The 23,818-nt window shown below is 36.3% G+C and overlaps 1 protein-coding gene across 3 annotated transcripts in view; it reads right to left on the bottom strand.

Moving 5' to 3' along the window:
- NF1 (neurofibromin 1) overlaps positions 1-23,818 on the bottom strand; it is a 109,721-nt gene that overhangs the window by 46,693 nt on the left and 39,210 nt on the right. For 2 of the 3 annotated variants that reach the window (XM_062592879.1, XM_062592881.1), the window contains exons 26-36: positions 23,506-23,687; positions 23,162-23,373; positions 22,337-22,498; positions 21,774-21,877; positions 20,806-20,941; positions 15,926-15,988; positions 13,694-13,852; positions 12,741-12,838; positions 12,451-12,597; positions 11,924-12,070; positions 11,496-11,606 (exon numbers count right to left, since the gene is read on the bottom strand). In XM_062592879.1, coding sequence (XP_062448863.1) covers positions 11,496-11,606; positions 11,924-12,070; positions 12,451-12,597; positions 12,741-12,838; positions 13,694-13,852; positions 15,926-15,988; positions 20,806-20,941; positions 21,774-21,877; positions 22,337-22,498; positions 23,162-23,373; positions 23,506-23,687 — 1,521 coding nt within the window. The remainder of the gene's footprint in view (positions 1-11,495; positions 11,607-11,923; positions 12,071-12,450; positions 12,598-12,740; positions 12,839-13,693; positions 13,853-15,925; positions 15,989-20,805; positions 20,942-21,773; positions 21,878-22,336; positions 22,499-23,161; positions 23,374-23,505; positions 23,688-23,818) is intronic. The other variant, XM_062592882.1, reaches the window with a different exon arrangement.

The raw sequence follows: 23,818 nt of genomic DNA, 5'->3' as shown, positions 1-23,818 counted from the left end.
TCTAGGCCAGTTATTTCTCGCTCTCCGTACTTTAAAAAAGATAAAAGTAGAGAAAAAACACAGGATGTTCAATGCCATGACACTCTTGGACAACACTGAGCTTACCTACGCAAATTAAAGAAATGAAGCGCCTTAAATTTATTTCAAGTTACATCCAAAAATCCAAAATAATTATTTCATTATGCTTAAAACAATATCACAAGTTGGCCAGAATACATCAAACCACTATTTTTTGAACTGCAAAATGAAATAACAGCCAATTTGTAATCAATTTATGTAACATAAATCAATTACGTAATTAGTTGACAAGCTAACTGTTATTTAAACAATCCTAGAACTGGCCTTGTGATTTAAAACATTAACTCAATCCATGGCATTGAACATGCCCAAATCATTGTCCTATAAGGATGAGCATGAATGCTATTTCCCTTGATAGCTGCACCATCAATGAGTAGAAATAGTTGCACGCATGGTTCTGTCCACTCTAGCACAATAATTTAAATTATGTGGCAAAGGTACTTGATATATTACAGGTAAAGTTTTGCAAACAGCATGAAATGAAAACTGAAGAACAAGTTCATTGAAAAAATACGAAGTATTCACTTAATATTACAAACCTTTATTAAACGTTTTCCATTCATTTCAGGCCATTTGATTTCCAGTTATTGTAGCATGAAGGTGCTACAAAACCCAGAAAACCTCACTACTGAGACTGGAGTCCTCCACCTATTTCTCCTAGGTGTCAATGAGGGTTGTCAACCATTTACAACCACTGGTGTCAGAGAAATCACAACTTTCCAATTGTGAACAATATTTCTATAACCAGAAATGTATTTTAATTTCTAACAGCAAAGTAAATGTTAGACAATGAATTTGTACAGTTATTTCATTGGCATTTAAGTAAAAATAAAGTTAAGTTTGTACTGAACTGAATTAGTGGTGGTGCTTCATTTCAAATATGCCTAGCTACCATATACTCTTGGGGACAAGTAATATCACTGAATAGATATTGTTTTAATAAACAAACCTATCTTAAACAGGTATTTGGCTAATCATCTTATTCTATGGGGAAAATTATTGTATGATCAAATTACATTACTCTGATACTCAAGTTTTCTCTAATATTGTTTATTAATAAACTGATGAGATCACTGTAACATAGAACCTACCCTTCCTACTCTTTAGGATTTGCAAACACCTAAAGCATATGCCACTACCAAAGAGGTAGCTCTCATGCTCTCTAATAAAATAAAACAGCACTTTACGTAGACAAATACTAGTTATCTAAGTCAAAGCTTAGACTATCTAGACCATAAGCAACACATACACAGTAGCTTCACTGGCCTGTGGAAGTGCCTCATTACAGAAAGGAGCTACCTGCTGTCTGAAAAAAAATGTCCACTTGCACAGGTTTTATCTATTTTCCCAGGTTAAGTAATCTGATACAAACTGGTAAATTCTACCAACTACCATAAATACTAAAAAAAAAAAAAAAAAAGAGCCACTGCCTGCTTGAGTCTCTTTGGACAGCATTTGCTAAGCATTAACTCATTATAAAACAGTATCAACCTACTCATCATTTTCAAAATTAGGTATTTCCTAGAATCATCTCATTCACATGGCTTTACCCTACACAGTTTAGAGCAGCTTAGTTGCAAGGTAAGACAGAGATCACTGAATGGAGGCTAAGACTAAAGCACCTTCAGTAGATTATATTACATTGTGAGAATTACATGAAATACCACATGCACCCTTGCTGAACAGTTCAGTACATGATGCCAAACCCTACTGGATGCAAAAAAGACCCTTCACGGAATCACCCCTTCGTGCTCTGAGTATTTTTCCCTTACAATGAGACTATGCAGAGAACAGTGAATGCTATCTACAAAAAAATTATTTTTTTCAGAAGTTGTTCAGGACGAATTGCAACTTCCCATACTGGAGGACTTGCTACCTGGACTCCAAAGGCTCAAGTGTGCTGATAAAAGCGTGGAAGTGGAAACGGGTTTCTGGGGTTTTCCAAATGCACGTACGTGACAAATTGTGAGTTTATGTTCACAAATAGGAGACAAAGATGTGACTAGGAGGTTAGGAAACAAAAATCATGGGCGGATACGTAGGCAATTACAGCACTGCCTCTCACAGTGTAGGGCTATGCTCTGTCCAGAGCTTGCCCACAGAAGGTGGAAGCTAAAGGGCTTCACAGTCAGACTGCTCTCAGCAAAGCAGGTTTCCTTGTACTTAGCGTTCCTTGCATTTTTCCTGAATATAAATTAGTTGATAACAGAGTAGTGAGTAGGCAGGCAAACGTAGGAGTCATACTATAGTTGCTTGGCAACAGTGCAGTCAAATTGAAATAAAACTGATAGGCATGGACATGAATGCTACAGAATCAGTTTGTTTAAAACAAACACGCTGGTAAAAAGATTTATCTCAGAAATTATTTTTTCCAAAATACTTAGGTAACACTTCAGTGTGTGTGTGTGTATATATATATATATATATATATATATATATATATATTTAATGGTGCTACCTTGTATATATTAATTGCTTATCCCAAAAAGTTATAGCACACCTTGTAATAGAAATGTGCTTGTTTTTGAAAGGTTATAACTATTGCAGGAGTAGTTGTGGCCTGAAGCAATAACTCAAGAGGTTTGAATTCCCATGTTCCCTATTTAATTGTTTGGGATATTAGTTTTAAAACTCAATGTCAGTATTTCAAAGTCAGTATTTATTGACTTATTGATCATCATAAGATAGCAGGGATTAAGGAAGAAAACTGGCTTTGAAAGTCAGGTTGTTGCCCAGGAAACAAAATGCAGAGAGAAATGACAGAGATTAAATTTCACAACACAAGGAGGATATAAACTGATCCAGATACATCAGTAAAATGACTCAACGATGCCCTAGCAACTAGATCTCCAACTAAAAAAACCCCAGCCTGCTGCAAGCCCTCAAACATACTGGCAGTTCCAATCTAAACAGTCTTTTCATATTCCACAGCTTTTTTTTTTTTTTAATTAAAAAACAAACAAAAAAAAAGTATAGCTGGCTCTGAACCACAAGACAGCTACCCCAAAAAAGCACCACTTTGGCATGCTCCTTTTAGTAGAAAAGATGTCAGAATATCATTCCAGAAAACAGGCCAGCCTGCTAGGTTTGAAAAATAGCCTTATGGAAGATAGTTGAAGAATTACATAATTACTGCAGAGAAATTAACTAACAAAGGGGAGGCAAAGGGAAATAATCTTTGTACTAGTAACAAGGCTTAGGTAGAAGTGCAACTATATTTAAGTACCCTGTATCTGCAGAGAGATCTACCCCTACTCCATGGAAAGGAAGAACTGACCTGCACCACAGTCATTATGGTTTAGCAGTGATTTTTCACCTTTCTTTGAGGAACTAAGGTTTGTGTTCATCCAAAATCCTTGGCACACAGTTTATAAGGTTATTCTATTTAAGGCAACTTTTCCGATTGAGTTGTCAGGTAACTTGGTCACCAACTACAACTTTAGAATTTACAGAGAGTTCAGTATCACAACGCTAGGGAAAATATTTCCATCCCCGTAAGACTCAAGAATTGTCGAGCACCATTAGAGAGCAGAGGTGTTTTGGCAGCTCATTCTTGTTTACAGTCCTTTTCTCACTCCCAGGGTGCGCTTCCAGAGCAGACAGCGCTTTAGAACCCTCGGCTGAGGTAGTGGGGAGGATGGGACACAGGGACAACAGCGCTAGGAAAACAGCACAGCAAACTTTCACAAACACTCGCCCCCAAGCTTCTTTCAGGTAACCAGTTACAACAGAGGATCCTTTCGCGCTCTTAATTGATGTTCAAGCTTTCTTATTCTTTTTCAGTCATTCACTCCTTTCTGCTGAATTCAACAAATTTTAAGTATCAGTTACTAAATAAAAGGTCACAGCTATCCATACTACTTCCCCAAGGAAAACAAGTAGAAGTGCAGAGTTACATATAGAACAGATATTTTAAGTTTTTATAGTGACAATAAAGGGAATTAAATACATAGTAGTGACACGTGGAATTAAAGAGTTACTATTCTAGGAATTTTATATTGCCTGAACAGCTATTATGTACACAAAAAGTTCAGAAAGATGAAATGAGCTATTTGGGGCAAGTCAGAAGATGAAGAAATATGTCTTCATCATTTTCTTCTAAAGTTGTCTTATGTCAGTGTTTGATCAGCTACTGGTAAGCTGATAATTAAAAGTATTTGGCAGTACTTTCTATTTAACGTTCTTCTCTTTTTTCAGCTTAGACATAGAAATTGTAATTTAACTTACAAATGTACTTACTGTATCAATAGGCAAATTCTGCCTCTTGTTGAACAAGTTTCACAGCCAAATTCCAATACACATCCATAACAGAGCAAGTCTATAACACTACAGTTACAGTCAATAGCTACTGACACAATAAACAAGTAACATCCTGCTTTATTATATTGGCTTTATTTGAGCCCATCACTGACTTGCCCAGATCTGTCAAGTTTACTTGCAAATATCTGTGTATTCACATCTTGAGTTGGCAGCTTTGACCAAGAAATATCACACACCTAAAAGCATAATCAGTATTTAATGATGCTAAATATTATACGTTTTCCCGGAAATGGAAGCAAGCAGAAGTTGTTAAATGATCTGCAAATAAATGGAGTAAAGATACTGGTCATAAAGTCTAATTCTTATCAGTAGCACTTACAGTTATGAAAAGTAAATTCAGCTGTACTTGTTTAGATATTCTGCAGAGTTAAGCCTTGTAAGCAATAGCTATCATCACTCATGGTCTGGCTACACCAGCTGGATACCAGGAAGTAAATCGCAGGATGAATTAAGAGCATAAGGTAATTTTCCTGTTCTCTTACCCCTGGTAAATGCGCAGCTCCTCATACTCAAGGGAGGAGGCTGCTAACTTCAGCGCTCAGACTTGTGGAGGTTCCACTGACAAAACGCAGTGCAGAGTACTGATTTACAGCAAAGTTAGAAAGGTAGGTCAATCTTCTCCATTTAAGCAATGCTACGACTTTCCAAAGTCTGTCAAGGAGATCACTGAGTAAAAAAACCCTATTGTAAACCTCAATGCTTCCTGTGGAAAGGTGCAATTTTATTCCAGCACGTTTCCACATATCCTCCCAGTTGTGATCAGATCTTCTAGCTGACAGTAGTAATTCATATATTTTAAAGTGAATGCTACTGTAGCCCATTTCAATGGCAGATTATATATTTTTGTCAATATATCAACTTCATTCTTGGATTTATTACTCTTGGATGTAAATAATCAAAGCCAAAAGAGTGGTTAATCTATTCCCTAGCCTTTCTTATTTGAGTATCAGCGTTTGACGGTGAGAACTGTACATTGCTCTAACTATATTTAGACCAAAGAAATATTTATAGATACCCTGCACAGCTATTCTACATCAACTTTAGGCAGTATCATCTTCAGGAAACAAGGAACAACTCTGAACAACTGTTTAAGGCTTCAACTCTCATTTGCCTCCTTTTCATGTATTCTGCTGCATAGAATTGGAGATGTGGACTTCAGTGCTGAAGGGACAGGGTTGCTATACATAGATCTTGCTTCTCCAAATGCCTGCAAAACATGCACTAACGCTTGCTTGGCTTTTACTCACCAACATTTTAACACACACTTAAAATATTACTGCACCTTGGATCAGCTAACTGTAAAATATCAAAGTTTCAAATGCCAAAATAAGTGCAAAATAACCATTACATTATTTTCATGTATAGTAGACTTACATAAACAGCTGCAGGTCTCAGCTCCAAATATTGAAAGTTTGTAAAATTTATGCAACAACATATTTTTGCTAAGATGATTTCCACATGAACCTGTTACCAAATCAGAATTGCTATGCCTCTTAACTTCCCTCCCAATACAACACTGCTATTAAGTCAGACAGTGTGGATAATTTTGCTTTTCTGATTTTAAACAAAAGGTAGGCAAGTGCTCAAGCATATATTCCATACTTTTGTATCAAGTTATTTACAGAAGTCTTTGCAAATGAAAAAACATACTGCATGTCTAGTCTTCACAGAATACATAAGGATATCCTGGATCATGCTCAGACAGAGTGAACTTTGGGAAGACGGGTTATCGCTATCCTTGGCATTTGCATGCCTGATTTCTTGCGCGAGGAGAACTAGATAGTAACATAGGCATTTTATTTTAAATGGCACGAAATAAGACTGTGTCTGATGGAAAAACCGAACTGGAGGAAGACGAATGTGATGAGCAAATCACGAATGTGTTTTTTTTTTTGAGGAGGGTCGGGTGGAGGTAGGTTTCCAGCTTTTTAAAGAGAATTTAGGACGGTATCTTCTCTGGCTTTGTGTACAGAGGGGACTTAAACTGAAGGGCTCTTTCCTCACAGGAAAAAGGCAGCACAGAGGAAAAATTCTGTAATCCTGCCACAGGCTACTCTTGGGAACACCTGTTTTCCATCAGTTAGTGCTGCAGGTTCATGAGCTCTTTGACACACACCCACAAGAAGGGCACGTGTGCCCCTTTGCAATGCTGCCCTCCCACCTCCCCTTTCATAAGCTACAGTAAATCACTCCTCACAATACTCACACAGGAGCAACGGCATCTTTTACGTTGAATGGCTTTTTGTCTAGAGTACAAGAATTTAGTTTCACACAGATGCTTTAAACAATCCTTTCCCATAAGGCTTCCTAATGCTGTTGTATAATGGGCTTTCAGATAACAATAATCCAGGTCAGATTAAAAATACCAGTTCACCTCTGAAGGAACCGACTTCTGCAGAATTAGTCAACATCATTTTTCTCATTAATTAAACTCCAATGAAGTCCTTCTGTTGAGCACATAAAAGACGCTACACTTATGCAAGTAGACTCTGAAATACCATCATCCCACTCCAAATTAAGCTATCAAGCATGCAGAGCTCCCTTCAATATCTACCTGAGTCCACTGTGCATCTCACCGGAAGAGAGGGAAAAGAAACTGCATTTAATCAGGCTTATTTGTAATAAAGGTAACCATGCAAGGATACAACAGCAGTTTTAAACATATTGCTATAGAAAGTATATTTAGTTATTAGTTTATTTAGTAATAAACTAGATAAGAATGCTTTGTTGCATATTCAACACCACTTAGAAAAGATGGGGAGGACCTGCCTTCCTGTCAAATGTTTGCCTAAGGAAAGGGTCGGGTATCTTCCAAACTGGAATGGTTCCTGAGAGTGAGTGAGTGAGTGAGTGTGTGTGTGTGTGTGTGTGTGTGTGTATTTTTTTTCCCCATTAAAAAAAAAAAAAATCTTGTGATGTATTCCTGCACCAGTCTCAGAGAAACACTTTCTGGAATGCCTTACTATTACTTGGAAAGAAATCAGGGGACTGGAAACAAAGGCAGGAGAGGGGAGAAGTGACTCCAGCTGATCCTTTTCTTGGTGAAGAAAGTCTGACAACTCTTCAAGCGTATTTCATTACAACAGTGAACACACACAACAACTGGGAGAAAACTTGAGTTTCCAAACATCCATTTTTATTCCTAAATTTTAATAACCAGGCTTTTCTACTGACAACAGCACAACTAGTTTAGAAGGGGTCCAAATATAATACATTATATATATTTTTAAACTGACATTCAACTGCATAAAATTATGTTGTCTGAAACAGTCAGCATTTTTTTTTTAAAAAACACTTAAACTGACACATGCTGTCCATGAACACATACCTTTTTTAGCTATATGTTAAAATTTGTATTAAGTCTATGAAAAAATCAACTGTTGCAAAATTCATCACCCAGGGATATGTAAATTTAAGTGTTCACACAGTTACTCATCTATACAATGCAACATTTTAAAACACACCTTTAGTTACACTTTTGTAACTTTGTGTGGAGATTCACTTTTAGGAATCTCTAAGAAAGAATGAAAGTAAAACCAGACTAATTTGAGAACAGCAAACTAGTTTCAGTGTCAGCACTACATACACTCTCTCACTGTCAAACCCTGCATCCCAGCTGACTCTTTAAGGCATCAGCCTACTAGCTAGTGTGAATACACTGTTCAGGCTTCAGTTTCAATAAGTCTGTTCCTTGTATACAATTACACTGAATGTTCAGACATCCCAATAAGGTCATTCTACAAGTCACATGCTGTTCAAGGCTTTACGAAAACTAATGTTAGATATGCAAATGTTTCTCTGAACACAAAATTGTTTCAGTTTTGGTTCAATAACTTATCACTGATGTTCTAAAGGAAAATTTCCATAAACTAACCTTCTTTTTATCCCTTTTGTTGTGAAATGTGAAAGATATGTAAGATAAACTAATTTAACACCAGTTATTAATGTTAGACACTCACACAATTACTTAATATTGCAACGTGAATTTTAAGATTTTGTGAAGACCCATTTCAGCCAGCGCAATAGGCTCAAAGGTGACTCAAAGACCTCAGAGAGGTCACGAAAGCACAGTACTGCTTTTAAAGGCACAGAATCAGGACATAATGTAAGCGGTCCTACTTGTTGGATGGAGCAGAAGGAAATCAGATGAGTCAAGAGGGTTGAAAGTGTAGGAGTCAAGTCAAATGAAGGCAATTTCTCAAGTTTTCCCCCAGAAAAAAGTAAAGGGGAAGCTAAAGGTTGATTTGTTTAAGTGCTTTCTCATATGGTTTCTATTTCAGAGCTATAAATCACTGGAAAAAAAAAGTTTAAGTAGGTAAGAACACAGAATTTATGTAACGAAAGTTTCTTCATGCTACTTAGTCACTGTTCCTTTGATCAGCATGGGTTTATGCATTCTTTAAGTGCAGAAATGACAAGCAGCACAGGCCTTTGGCTTTCACTGCTACTCTTACTCCCAAATAGTAACAGCTATATTATGCTTTTGTTTTTCTTCCACCCCTGAATTTCATTATGTCTGAAGTCTCCCTAAAAGTGATGTAAGAGTTTGAGAACTTTAACAGCTACAAATTTAATAGAATCTAATTATTTCACGCTTACCTTACCTACTTGACAGCATGAGGGTTTGGGGTTTGTTTTTTTCCTTTTTTTTTTTTTTTGAAAAGTATAACCCACCCCCCTCCAGTAAGTTAAGTTATTTTACCTTCCACATTGATACTGAACAGAAGTTCATTTTGTTGCTGTGCAAATCAAAAACATAACACAAGAAATATGAACAGATATATTCATTTGCTAGATTTCTAATTGCATCATGCATAGGAATCCATATTTAGGCAGCAAACCTCAACTATAAATTTAGGGGTTATTTTTGGAAAGGTCCTTCAAAGTTTGCTGCTTATTTTGGCCTTCAACTTGAATTTGGAATAAGGTATGGTTATTATCCAATGGTAGAACACTAAATACATTTTCCAGTTCTTAAAGTTGCTGTCTATTTGAAAATTGCCTATTTGGAAATGAATATTTCTGAGGGGGGATATGATAAAAGTCATGGCATAATAGAATACAAAATTTCTACGAATGTAACTTTGTAACTAAATGTACAACACAGTAAAAAAAGCAAAACTGGAAGAGATGAGAAATAAGAGTAAGTAGAGATTTAAAAATTTATTTAATTGCATAAAAATATCTTAAATTCACATTAGATAAGATTTCCTTTAGAAACAAGTAAATTCCAAGAATGCCTTGTTTACAAGCATGTATTGACTAAATATGTAACACAAACAGACGATGCTGCTGGAGAAGTGGTATGCTCTGCCTGTTCTCAAGTATTTATGTGAACTCAGAGGGACTGCAGAAAGTTCACCACTGATGACACCTCCTCAGCTTACAACAACATTTTATACTGGAAGACACCATCATCAATGAAACTGCCACCACTGCCCAGCAGCAGTGCCCCCACCAGCAAGGACCACATTGTGGACAGCCGCACTTGCACCACCAAGAGCTTCCCTCCAAGCAGCTCAAATGTGAGTCCCCAAGCACAACCATTCCTAACCATGCCACAAGCAAGCACATCATCAGCAAGAGTTTAACAAGCAAGCACCCCGCTGGTGCCAGCGGCCCCATCGGCATCCCAGACACACACCCCACCAGCAGCAGAAGCCGCACGAAGAGCCAGAGCAACCACATGAACTCCAGAAGCAGTGGTACCAACAACAAAAGCTCAGCTACTGCCAGCTGCACTAGCAACAGCCCTGTTGGCAATAGCAGCAAAAGCAACACAGAGCCACACTGGCACAAAAAGCAAGAATCCCACCACCATCACAAACCTCACATTGACAAGATCTACTAGCACCAGTAAACACCTGGTTGACAACATGTCTACCCTCACTACTCCAGTCAGTGCCAGTAAGAACTCCCCCAGCCTCAGCAGCATCACCACCATGCACCCCACTGATGCCCAAACCGGCAGTCTCTCTGCCCCCAGCCCACACCTCACCAGTAACACTACCACCAAGAGCAAAAGCACCACCAGCACAGCACAGAGAAAAGGTACAACAGCTCTGGTGTTATCTATTTTTACTATCTCCGCCTTTTATTGTGCTTATCACTTGCTTGTGAGCACCAAACGTTCCTTTTTTTAAAGTCTGAGAATGATGGAGTGATGTCTAGTACTGAGTGTAATTATGGATACTGCTTTGAACACAGTCCTCACTCCATGGATTTCATAGCGCAATTATTTAATAACTAGATTTAAATATCTAGTTTAAATTATACACTTATTGTAATTGTAGGCTTGCCTTACTTTTTTTTTTTTTTTTTTTTTTTGAACAGAGGCAACTGGCTGTAATGTGACTAATATTAAACTCCGGGATATTCTTCCCAAATTTTTCAGTACTGCATTACATGTTACTCATTGTCACGACCTTCCAGAGTAGGGAAGACTTAGAGCTTTCAACCTTGCCTGCTTGAAAAAACATGGTCTTTTGCAAAAAAATTAGTTCAAACCTCAGCATTTGCTTTTCTCATCACTTCAGTGATAGTTTCATGCAACTCAAACATTTTCAAAAGCACTGAATTATTTTCTTAGAACATGTTGGTAAAACTGAAGAAATACCACACTACTAACTACGTATGAAACTTTCAAATATTTGTATTACATGTGAAAGAAATATGTGAATTTCTGAGCAATTTTATCCCATGTTTTAATTGGTTGCTCATTTTATACTTCACAAAAATAAGACAGTAAAGTCACTAATAAAGGGTTAGATAACGTGGCATAGATGTAGCTAACTTACAGAATGAAAAATAATAAAATTATTAAAAACTTCAGGTACATTTCTACAGGTACTTATGTAATACTGAATAGAAAGACTATGGCAGTTCTTACCTACAAAAATAGCTCAGTTCAAAACTTTGGAAGTAAGCTATTTTCAGATTCTTTTTAGTAAGTTCGTGTCCCTTTACAAGATACACTTTATATATAATCAAATGTATCAAGTAAAAAATATAAAAATAATTTATAATTATTTATAAAAATAAATATATATAATCAAATGTATCTTTATTTTAGATAGGGGATGTGAAAGTTTCCTTACCGCCGAGCAATGTAGTAGAAAACAGGATTGCCAGCTTTTGATGTCCCGGCTTGGTAGAAAATATTTAACGTTTTCAGTGCTTTGAACTCCTCTTTTTCATGTACCTGATGCCTAAAAAGCGGTACATTGACATCAACTTTTCTCAAGCAACTTGACAAAAACCCCTTCTTATATTTTTAGACAAAAGTATTAACGAGTTCACACAATTCTTATCCTTTTTGAATTGTACAGATTACTGCTTTTTCAGGTTTTCAATTTAGTTTTGGATCTGTAAATTAAAATCTTCTACTAAAAAACATAAAAGGTATTTGTAGAGGCTTTTAAACTCCACTTCAGAATGAAAGCTAGAATGATAACTACTTATAATACCGACATGCTAAAGTCTATAAACCCACAAGGTGTTTTTCCCTCTACAATAATCTCATTACCTTGTCATAAATTCTTCAAATTTGGAACTAGTGAGATTTAAACTGGACCAATGGGTGTCTGCCACAGGTTTGTGCTCCGGAGGACCCAGATAGGCAAGAAGAGTAGCCATTTTGTCAAAAGGTCGTCTTCCAACAGCCTTGTGGTCCCTAGAAACAGCAGATTACTTAAAACACAAGTCTTTCTCCACTCAGCATTTTTTATTCTTGTCCAATACTCTTTCTTTACCTTGAACAGGTCAAATTTTTTAAGCAAATTGTGTTCACTGAAGAAATTAGAAAAATGTGTTAAACATGTAACAAATGTTACAAAGCATGTGACAGACCCTGGCATACAAGTTTATACTTGCACAAACGGCTGGTAGCAAAGAGGGCAACAGTTATGCACACTTCCCAACAACGGGTCGTTACGAAGAGATTTTCTGCCATGACATTCCTCTCAGTAATTGCTACAAAAGCATTTTAAAGTATTTCAAAATACTGGTTTCCCACCAGCAACTCCCTTCTCCATAAAACTGCTGAACTCTTACCTGTTGCTGGAAAGGTACTGGCCAATTTTCTCCTGATTGTTCCACAGCAACCGGTGTAAAGCAAGCACATTGCCGTCACTGATGAAAGACAGGCTGTGGTTGACGGTATCGCTAGCTGGGCAATCGGATGCAATATCAAGGAAAAACCTGAAGTTGGAAACCAGTAGATCCCAAAAGCATGGAAGGGAAGGGAAAGCAGTTGAGTAGTCTCAATAAAAGGTAAAAGGCAATATATATATATGCACACTTTCCCACTTACTGGTTACACATGACAAAGATTCTTTGCCTACCTTCGTGCGGCATCAAAATTGCTTTTGACAAAATCATTAAAAGGCCGCATATGTTCTTCTTTTGTAAACAGGACATGGTTGGCAATACTCTGAAGTATCTAAATAACAAAAAAAAACAGATAAAGCCACATACAGGTTTAATGTATCAATTGTTACAATTGCCAGTGTAATTTCACAGTTGAAAATACTCATTTTAACTTACTGTGAAACTTCAAAACAAAAAAGTCACACAGACCAATAATAGACAATATTTTCACTATACTTCCACTTTCAAAATATTCTATTTTATGGAACTATTAGAAATTTTAAATGAGTTTATAACACGAAAAGAAATAGTTTTTCAAATATACTGTTTAGCCTTACTATTTCTTCTGGAAATTTTAGATGTATCTAAAGGCAGCAGAATATGCATACATACAGAAAATTATGATTTCTCAACATTTAAAATGAGTAATACACACAAGCCACAAAAGGTTGCACACCATCATTAAGCCTTCATTTAATAATTTATTTATTAGCAGGAAAATGAACTACGTGACACAAGTCTTGAGATTAAGGATAGCAAAAATTACTTCTTCAGAGCTAGTACGAGTTTTTAATCAGTATCTGGCTGCAAAAATTCTCATTCTTCAAGAAGTAGTGTTAGTTTCTTTATTTGTTTTTAAGTAAAGTTAGAAGTTCAAGTGAAAGATGCCAGAAGGCATGCTGCTATTTTACACTCAATTTGGAAAAATGTTTCTTCCATACAGACCTTTTCCCGTAATGGTTAGACTGTTGTGAGCTACAACATTAATATGATGATGTATAATCATAGCGTAGAAACTACAGTTTAAACAAACATAGTCTTTGCTACAAATAACTACAAGTTGAACTAAATTTTCTCATAACTATTCAATCAATGAAAGAAAGCAAATCAGAAGAAATCCAGCATGACCAAGTATATGCTGATTCACCTTTGACATCAGTTTCAATCCCCTTTCAATTCTTGGCGGAGGCTTTTTGTCCAAAATCCCTGCCTCGTAAGGGGAGACGATGGCAGGGTTGATGAACCGCAGGAACATAGCGCTTCCCACTGCTCCAATGCTGTTCTGAGGAAACCGCTGGCTAACAACCTAGAAGTTGAGAATTATAAAAATATTTTTGCATTAAAGAAAGGGGAAGAAAATACAAAAAAAAAAAAAAAAAAAAAAAAGAGAGAGTCTTGTATGGTAATCCAGTTTCAAGTACTCTTTCCATACCATTCAAGATCAATACATTTGGGTAGGATTAGCCTGTCTTGGCAGGGTTTGCATCATATGACAGTCAGAAAAGGAAGGGGAAAAAAGAGTAAGTGGGATTGATGGGCACTACCAGACACTGTCTGATTTTGCTCCAGCTTTATACAAACTTTCTTGTTAGCACGAGATTACTATGCTAGCAGTTGTACAAAGCCAAGTAAGTACGTTTCAAAGTTACTGACCGCTTAATTCCAGGACCCTGCCACCGAAAGCAAAAGAGACAAGTGCTGCACGTTGTGCTCAGGCATGCATAGTCTCCCAAGCAAACACAGGCAACTCCTTTCAATCTCTGACCACTAACTTTCCTACATATAATTTCACTATTACTCACAAGAGCCTCTCCAAAAATGAACTTTATTCTGCAAAGCTTCAGGAGTTATTTAAATTTGAGGGAAGGAGATACTTGGAGAAACTCTTCAGACCTACTATATCTCAACAAATTTGCCAAAGAAGGAAAGACAGCACGATACAGAGCTGAGTGGAAAAATTTTGCTTGGTCAGTGTTCTTCTCTACCCATAAATATGCTACCCATAAACACCTAGCAGAAATTTGCTAGAACTATATATTTAAAATATTTTTTTTTGTTACCTAAAATGAAAAAAATAAGTATTTTTTGAAATGGTGAAACCAAACAAAAAAGCAGCCCCCCCCCCTTTCCTGGCTTATTAGCAAAACAATTTTGCATTAGGAAATCAATTATGTATTATAGCTTCCAGTTAAGAGGATAGTTTATCCCCCAGCTGATTTAAAGAAAAATGTTAAGTTCCAGGGTGGGGTGAGGTGGGGGTGTTGTTCTTATTTTTAAATACACTACATACAGTTCTACAAAGACTCAATATCAACATGTGTATCTTTATACAAGTAACAGTGATTATGTGAAAAATAGAATCTGACTTGTTACAATTAATCAGCTTATTGGGTTTTATATTCCAGGAGTTACATTATTTATAAAAATTTAATAAACCTATATTACTAAAATACTGTAAAACATGACTAGTGCAATCTCAAATCATACTGAAATTCTTCAGAAAACAGATACAGCTATTAGCACATACATAATATATCAAAAATCACTTTGTTTCAATAGCAACTTGATTTACAGCTACCTTGTTATGTAATTACTGATAACATTTTCTTGTAAAATATTAGTTTGCACAATGATTTTGCATTTAAACATAATTACTGTTCTGCTCAGGTACAGCAAAAAGGTAAGAGTATTTAATAAAATTCTAAATTTCCATTCTGCCTGTTTTATTCAGAGTATTCATGCATTGTACTTTGAGGTCATCGTGAAAAGAAAAGGATAAATCTTTATCTTTAAGCTGACAACCTAAACTTTCTTCTTTAACACAGTAAGTTACTTAAAAATGGAAAATCTGCTCGTCTTATCTTAGCAAATAAATACAAATGGTAAATTTTATTGCACAGTCACAAGGCAAACAAAGGAAAATATATCAGAAGCGAGTTACATAAATCTCTACTCCTTTCAGTAACGTATATATGTTAATTGTCCCTCTCCCAGGATGCAAGCTGCAGTCAAGTATCTACCAAAGTGTTAAAACAGCTAGACAGACTCGTATTTTCCTCAAAACCAAGGAAAATATTTTCCTTCTGCACTTTTTTTTGTTTGATTTGAAAATGGTAGCAAAAGTAGAAGAGTCAGAATATTAAATGCTGAGTAGTAAGGTTAAACATGTCTTTCTGTTTACTCAAATAGGCACACAGAGAATATTTTTAAATACAACTTAATTCCAGTGTTAATTGAAATGGAAGCTATTTTGTGCCAGAATTAGTAGAATGATTTACAGTGAAGGTCAAATAGACTGAAGTGAAGATGTTTTGAACAAATAGCAAAAGATTTGTTGTGCTTTGAAAGAAATGGCTAATAAAAAGGTCTCCAAACTTACTGATTTTTTGTTTTCCTTTTTTTCTTTTACGGTAGCTTTATTCAGTAGAGAGTGGCAAGTTGCCTACAGAACAGAGATGAGCACAAACAAGTCACAGCACCAACTACATACAGCAACAAAAAACCAATGTTGACTTGTACATAAATTACACAGTAAAATGTAACAAACATAACCAACAGAAAATGAAATATATAAACTAAAGACTGATGATGGAGTTTTTATTCCACACATTCTTTTTATTAAATTTAATTTACAAAGCACTAAATACAAAACAAGCAAATGTTGCGTTTCAATCATTTCTACTATTTCTGGCTAGATTAAAAGTCAAACCACATTAATGTGCTCATGGTATACAATATTGGGCATTAAATGGTATATTCAGCTTTTAAATGTATTTCACCATCCCCAAATAATTTTAATGGCTGAAATATTAAATGTTACACCTTTGAAATATTACATTACTTTTAAAACAAATTTAAAGTTTTAAATCTTCCCAATGTTTCTCTGTGTGTCCTTCAATTTAATTAGGTCTGAGAGTCATCATGGTTTTTGTTACTTTGATAGCTAAACTGCCATAAAACACTTCTATGGAAAAAGGAAGGGAAAAAAGCCAGTAGGTTTATACCTAATTTATTATGGATTTCCAAATCAAGACATCTGACTTAACTGTCTCTATTTCTGAATTTCTTTTCAGTGTAAAGGGACCTACCAAGAAGCATCACACTCTTAATATTTCACACTAGGATTTGAGCAAAACTGGTACATCAGCCTTGCCTCCTGCTCCCCCTGGACAGAGGGGCACTTGGCAGCTGAATCCCACATCTTTCATGTTAGTTGAAATAGTAAATTAGCATCACTAGAAAGCCCAATTCCAAGCAGAACTTGGGAACTGTACCAATAGAAATGCGGCAGCATTCATCAGGCTGAGAGCAAACACACACCAGCAACTTCAGATAAACTTCAGAGTATCACACAAAAAAGAACTGAAAGGGAATTTCTACAATTTAAGAATGTGACACAATGAAGAGCAAGTGTTAACAAATAGTAAAAAAAAAATATATTAACCAAGTTAAAATTACATAGTTCAAATTTGTGCAAGAACTATTAATCTTCAAACAATGGTGCGCCTGCCAAAATTGACTTTGCATACCTTCTAGAAAGAAACACAGTTAATTTCTGAAGTCCTATACATGCTGCACTTATAAGGCTACTATATTTAAAGCAAATTAAATTTCCACTCCTCTATATTAAGAATGATGTGTTCCTGTGCAATTTTATGAAAAAGCCAGCACAATTTCTTTGGACGAGGCACTTTAATCAGGTTTGTTTTCAACCTCCTAACACCACTGTGGAATATACATTACCTGAAAACGAGTAGGAATGAATCTGTCACAGTAACTGGAACACTAAAACTTAGTTGCATAACGTTTCCACAAAAAAATAGCTCTGTTCCGGTTTGAAACAAAACACCAGCCAGTGTAGACTCCAATATCCAACTAAATACTTAACCCACTTTTTTGTGATATTGCTACATTAATAGGAATTAGTTGCAAATCATTTATAGAAAGCACCTAATCCGTATTTGTTACACATCCTTACTTTAGGACTCTATTTATAAGCATAAAAAGACATGGGGCAAAGTTCAGTCTCGCTTACCACTGCACCATCGTTCGGGATGGAAGGTAGCCAGTTAGCATATAAAAGTTCCCTAATTAGTTCTCTTGACAAAAAATGGATTAATACATACAAAATATTCATATTTTAATTGTAGTTTTTTCGGCTAACAGCAGCCTCGGCCAGACTGTTCAAAACTCTAGAATGTGAATGTACAGAACAAATTATTACACTATTTGTGATGTACAAAATATTTGTACACAAATATACACAGTGCTAGAAACAGTCAAAGCAGCAAAAGCTGAAGCAGAGTGTTAGCCTATTGCATGATTCAAATCCAGATTCAATTGTCTGATTAATACTTAAAAAATAAACTCAAATTTTCCAGTTCCATGTATATTTGGTAAAGCCAAGTAAGGCATTTGGTTTCGTGAACGTGCTTCTACATTGTTATCAAAACAACGTAGAAGCAACAAAAAAGTGTTGATATGCTTCCAGAAAAGAATCTCAGAAAATACCCTCTGGTGTACAAATGTTTTAGTAATCCCATTTAATGTAGGAATGGTTTGCACAGAAACAACTTTCAGCAAATTATCTCTGAAATGAAAATAAGTCTGATACATTCTAATAGTAGCACATAAAAGCTACTACAAAAAGATGTGGTACAAAGTAACAGCAAATAACCAAAGCAACAAGGAATGCTTTAGCTGACCTTTTTCAACAATACTTAAGTACACCTTTAGTCAACACCTGTGAGAGTGACTGTTGAACTCAAACTTGCCCAGCTCATTTCTCAATTTCATAAAAAAAGCCTGGATCAATCCTCCCTATAACCACTGTCATAAAGAGCAATTGATGCTTTTCCAAGTCATCTATACAAACTGTGACAGCGAAAACAAAAGTACATCATTTGCATGCCAAATGCTTTCCAGCAACTCGCAGCAACACTCCAAGATTCACAACATGCACAATGTACAAATCATTGTTTTCCAATTTCAAGGGCTGAAAATCACAGCAGTTGCATTTATTAAGTGTTCACTATAAAAAATAAAAATACTCTATACTTACAACTACTAATAATTATTACTACTAATAGCATTAAAATTTTGCTTTGCTGTAATTTAAGACAAGAATGCTTTCATTTTCCACAGGGATCGCCATATGCAACTAAGCATGCTAACGTGTGTTTCTTCCTTCTGGACAGCTCCAACAATCTATTTTCTGTTTTACTTTAGACCCTGAGATAGAAGTCCCTGCTTGAGGGGCCAAAAATAGCTCTTCCACAACACCTAACTGAGCCAGTAGCTCACAGCCTCTGCTCTACATAGCTCTTCTATGACAGCCTTGTCCAAAAGGACTGAAAACTATTTCCTACGAATCCTGACGGCAGGAGGGACATGCCCCCCCTGGAGGTTTTAGCAGCAGCTAAACACAGCAGTGGAACACATGGCAAAGCAGAGCGCCCTAGGAGCACTCTGGGCTTGGCCACTGCTGCAGGCTGCTCCAAAGCGAGAAGCAGGCCCAGGGCAGCGCAGAGGAGGGAGCTACAGAGGCTGGGGAGTGCCAGCACTTGGACAGGAAGAGGAAGTTGCTCCGCAGGAGAAAGTGCACTGCTCAGGAAGGTTTTCTCCCTTTAAACATCACTTGTAGACAGCAGCAGAAACAAGCAAGGGGCAGGGGGGAAAGGAGTTTCCCATTTGATGACTTTCCTTTTCAACCCTTGTGCAACAGCACAGCGCTGCCACCACAAGTTAAGAAGCCAGCTTTACTAACTCACCTCTTGAAAAGAGCCCTGTAAAAATACGTGACTGTCTCTTGCATGTTCTCATCCTCTTATTCGACAAATTTCGTTTGAATAACACCTCAGTGCTCCATGTTTGCAAAATGTTTCATCACTCATTTGATGAAAGCAGAGCAGCCCCTGGTATACAATAAAATACTACCAGACATGAGGCAGGAGACAGGCAGCTCTTCAGTACTTGCATCAGGATGCATGCAGTCCTCATTAGCAGAAAGGCATTTCACTTTGTGAACTAAAATGTATACCTGCTTTCATTCTACTTCTAAGCTACAAGGAATTCATCTATAGCTAGCCATCCTCAAAAGTACAGAGCATTTCTAGCATCCCAGTTACAAGGCTTTATGATATTTATTAAATCACATGCCAGTGGACATTCTTCCCCGCACTACAAGTTAATGGCTTTCCTTACAACTGCCCCAGGCAAGCTAGGGAATCCTGCTCCAGAAAATGACTACGAGACACAGTGTGATCAGACTGAAGCCTGAATGATGCAGTGTCTTGACCTAGCACACGCAACCATGAACGTATTTCTCTACTGAATACAGCCAACAGCATTTTAGATGCATACTTCCTTTCATTATATGCCATTTAAATTCATACTTCTAAAATTTAGGACTTGTAACTACTGTGGTCCCACTGAAGTCCATACAGATTTTCTTCTGTGAACACCTTATATTGTTTTTAACACATTTTCTATGAAAAACTTAAACTATGAGATTGTGTCCATCTGTACTGGATGACTAAATAATACTCTTGGGGAAAATAACCTGAATAATTACTTCTATAGACTATTTTTGGAAAAATTACTTCAGAGATACTCTTGAAGTAATTCTATCTTTATGTAGAGAACAACAAATACTTAAAATCAGCAGCTGCAGAAGTAGCTATTTATCCACAGAGTTAATATTCATCAAGGATGTGATCTATAACAGGTCTGGACAACGCTGCCTTTAAATCAAGTCAATTAATTCAGAAATAAGAAGCAAACACACACTGCTTTTATATTCATAACATTTGTTTTTCATCTCTCAACTCAGCAGTGATGATATTTTTTTCTGTCTTGCCCATAAAGGACTCATGATAAACCGACAGAAGCAACTACACTTGTTACATCTATATTTAATCTTTAGTCTCCCAGGGATGCTAAAGTACTGAGGTTACTGCAGTCTTATAGCTCTGAGTTCTTAGCTATGATTCAATTCCTTACAAAATTACACTGTCACCTCCTGACGGCCAACCTAAACCCTAAAACACAGGTACACTCCAAAGCTTAGATTCTGTTGTTTACCAGACCTCTGAAAACTGTCTTTAAGATATGCCCACTATACTCCCACTACTGGACCAAGCTGCAAACTGCCAAAACAGTAAAACCAAAACCAAAAGTTTGATTTTTTTTTGGTTTGTTTTTAATTACTTCAACAACAAAAATTAGGCTCTGAAGATCTAAACCTTCCCTCAGGCGTACCTGGTACAAACAATGGCACACACTGCGAAGCTGTGGTGGGAACTCCGAAGAAGAATTAATGATTGCATGAAAGAATTTTTCTGTCATTTGCAAGAGACTCCGCTGGTTCTCCTCAAGGCTTTCTGTAGGCTCCAGCCTGAAACAGACCCATAAGTATACAGCCAGCATTCAGATAGACCTTATTAGTTGCAACCGTATGTTCAGTCATAACATTATTTCCCAGAGTAAATAGGAATCTATAGAAATATTAGTAATTCTACACAAAAGATTCCATCAATATTTTAACCATGTAATATATTATACATAGTTTTAAAACTTACAAATGGGATTCTTGCACATCATTCCATAAAAAGACATACACATATATTCCAAGAGATTTGCATTATCAATTTGATGATGGTTTCTCCAAAAGTAGTTTTTGAAGCAGATATAGACGTTTGAGAGTTAAAGTTTTAAGAGGAACTCCATCTTTTGGTAAGCCATTTAAAAGAATATGGAAAGCTTTCCCAGAGACAGAGAGAGAATTCAAAGTGAGAGAACAACAGCTACTAAATCCAAGTCTTCAAGAGACATGAGAGACAAAAATATTACAACACACACACAGTACCTTTCTTCTGTAACTAATTCAAAGACCTAAAGCAGATGCTCTTGGGTACTACCAGAAATCCTCATATTTCCAGCCTACACAGAGGTAGGAGGTAGTAAGTAGGAATAGCAGTACAGCAATGACTCTCTCTCTTCCTTACTTTCTCAGAGCTTAAAGTGAGCTCCTGTGTTGGACAGCTCTGTACAATTCTCCCTGGCTACAGGGACTGCAGATACAATGAATATCTCTGGCAAAGCAAGGAATGGAAAGTATGAAATTGAGAGAAAAATATTCACAATGAGAAGAAGGGAATCCTATATCTAAGATGACTGGGAGACAAGTTTATAAATAAATGCATGTCCTCCCCCCTTGTATCTCAAACCTTGTAGGATCCACCTCAAAGCTAACATGCTGCCATTCTGAGGAGGTGATCACAGTCCTTAATAAAGGTTCCAAAAGCTTCTGCAAATATGTAGCACCATACACCTATGAAGAAAGAAAATCAGTATATGTGGCCAGATTAAAATAGGCACCCACAGAAATACTCTAAAACTCTAGATGCATTATTAGGGCCAAAAACATTTGATTTGTTTTAGCATAAGGCATTTCTCTAAAACTAGTGTTTTTATACTATAGTCTCACTTCTGGAACACAGCTGTTAACATGTGTAGAAACACATATTGTAGAACATAGATGCTTGTATTTCTATTAAATTTCAATTACAATTCAGAGAAAACTAAGTCACTTTAAATTTTGGTATTGATCTCCATAGTAACCAGATAGCATTCTTGCTTAGAAAAGATTGACTCAGCTCCCTATCTCTGTTTGTATAGTAGTACATCAAAAGTATTTAACACCACAGGATTTGACAGGCTATTATTATTATTATTATATTTTCCTGTAATTCATATGATCTGTAGCAAAGAAAAAGATCAGGTAACATACCTTAAAACAGAAAGTCATTATTTTACTGGCTAAGCTATTTCCTCGAAAGAGCGTCTGCATGGAATCTGCTAATTCAACTTCTTTTGAAAACATATTCCAAAGTAGCTGGTAGAGTAAGTGCCGAGAATCAAAGAGTGTGACTAGGACACGAGCTAGTTCATCCTTATAAGAAAATAATGAAATGTTAGTCTGACTAGCAGTGTGTCAGAGTAACTAGGAGAAAAAAATTAGGAAAAAATCATCAGCAGCTTGCACTAATTTGCTATGAAGTCTTGCACATGAATATCAAATTAAGTATGCATAATCTCTTTTTAATTCTTTCTTTCGCTATTTTTGTCTAAAATCTCTTCCATTATATCAATTATATAAATCTGTAGTGGATAATCCAGATAGATAAGCAGTTATTCTGCTCTATAACAAAGCCCAATTCACCTTACTAAAAAACTTTCAGAACACAGTCCTATTTGTCTGCATTACAGCACACAGTCTGTAATAAACAACAGCCAAAACAGATATATTCGTTATGATACCTGTAGATAAAATTAAAATAAATTAATAAATATTCCTACATATTAACTAAAAATTTACTATCAAGCTGCAGTTTGTAATCAAGATCTCAAACAATTAGACTCAGTACACTTTTAGGGAATACACCAAGAAAGATTATTAGGAAAAGTAGGTATAATCTCTCTTTAGCAGGCTATTATTACATCTTAATGTTTGCACTGATTTTCATTTCAAGTCTTAGTATTTTCAGAGATGGAGCAAATAAAATGCATCTAATGTTAAAAACAACACATAAATAAGAAGCACGAATCAACATACCCACTGAGAACAGGGCACCACATTGGCTAAAGCCATAGCAATAGGAAGCTCTCCCTGATCACCCATCATTGTAACCAACTCCACCAATCTCTCAAACCGATCTGCTAGCACAGTTTCTGCTAAAGTATCAAATTCTGTTCCCTGCTGCAGAATTTTGGTGAGGACTTCCATGAATGTAGCTCTTGTTTGGAGGTCTTTATGATAGCCCAAGCCTGATTAAAAAACAAACAAAAAAAAACAAACATAAAAAACCCACAGAACTACTAAGGAAAATGTAACAGAGATTAAAGACAAATGCCTTCATTGTGTATTCATTTATGCATAGTTATCTCTAACTGCTTTACCTATTGAATGCATAAGGCCACTGTCCACGTTTGCATTGAGTAAGTTTGACATAGCAAGAACAGTACAGTGGCGTAGCGAAGCCAGTCTTCGAGACATTCCACGTTTCCTGCCACCCGTCTGTGCACTTTCATCTTCAACTTCACTACAGTCATTTAGAAGGTTCATAAACAGAGTAAAATATCTAAAAAACAAACAAAAACCGCCAAACCCTTGGATAAGTAAAAGGGATTCTACAAAAGCAAATGATCTTTGATTTACCTACAGTAGAAAATAGACTATATGTTTCCCCCAAAGCACGTCATTCCTCTCATG

This window comes from Rhea pennata, chromosome 20 (assembly GCF_028389875.1).
Source record: "Rhea pennata isolate bPtePen1 chromosome 20, bPtePen1.pri, whole genome shotgun sequence".
Lineage (NCBI taxonomy): Eukaryota > Metazoa > Chordata > Aves > Rheiformes > Rheidae > Rhea > Rhea pennata.
The sequence above is the reverse complement of the archived record's forward strand: the minus strand, read 5'-3'. Positions and strand labels throughout refer to the sequence as shown.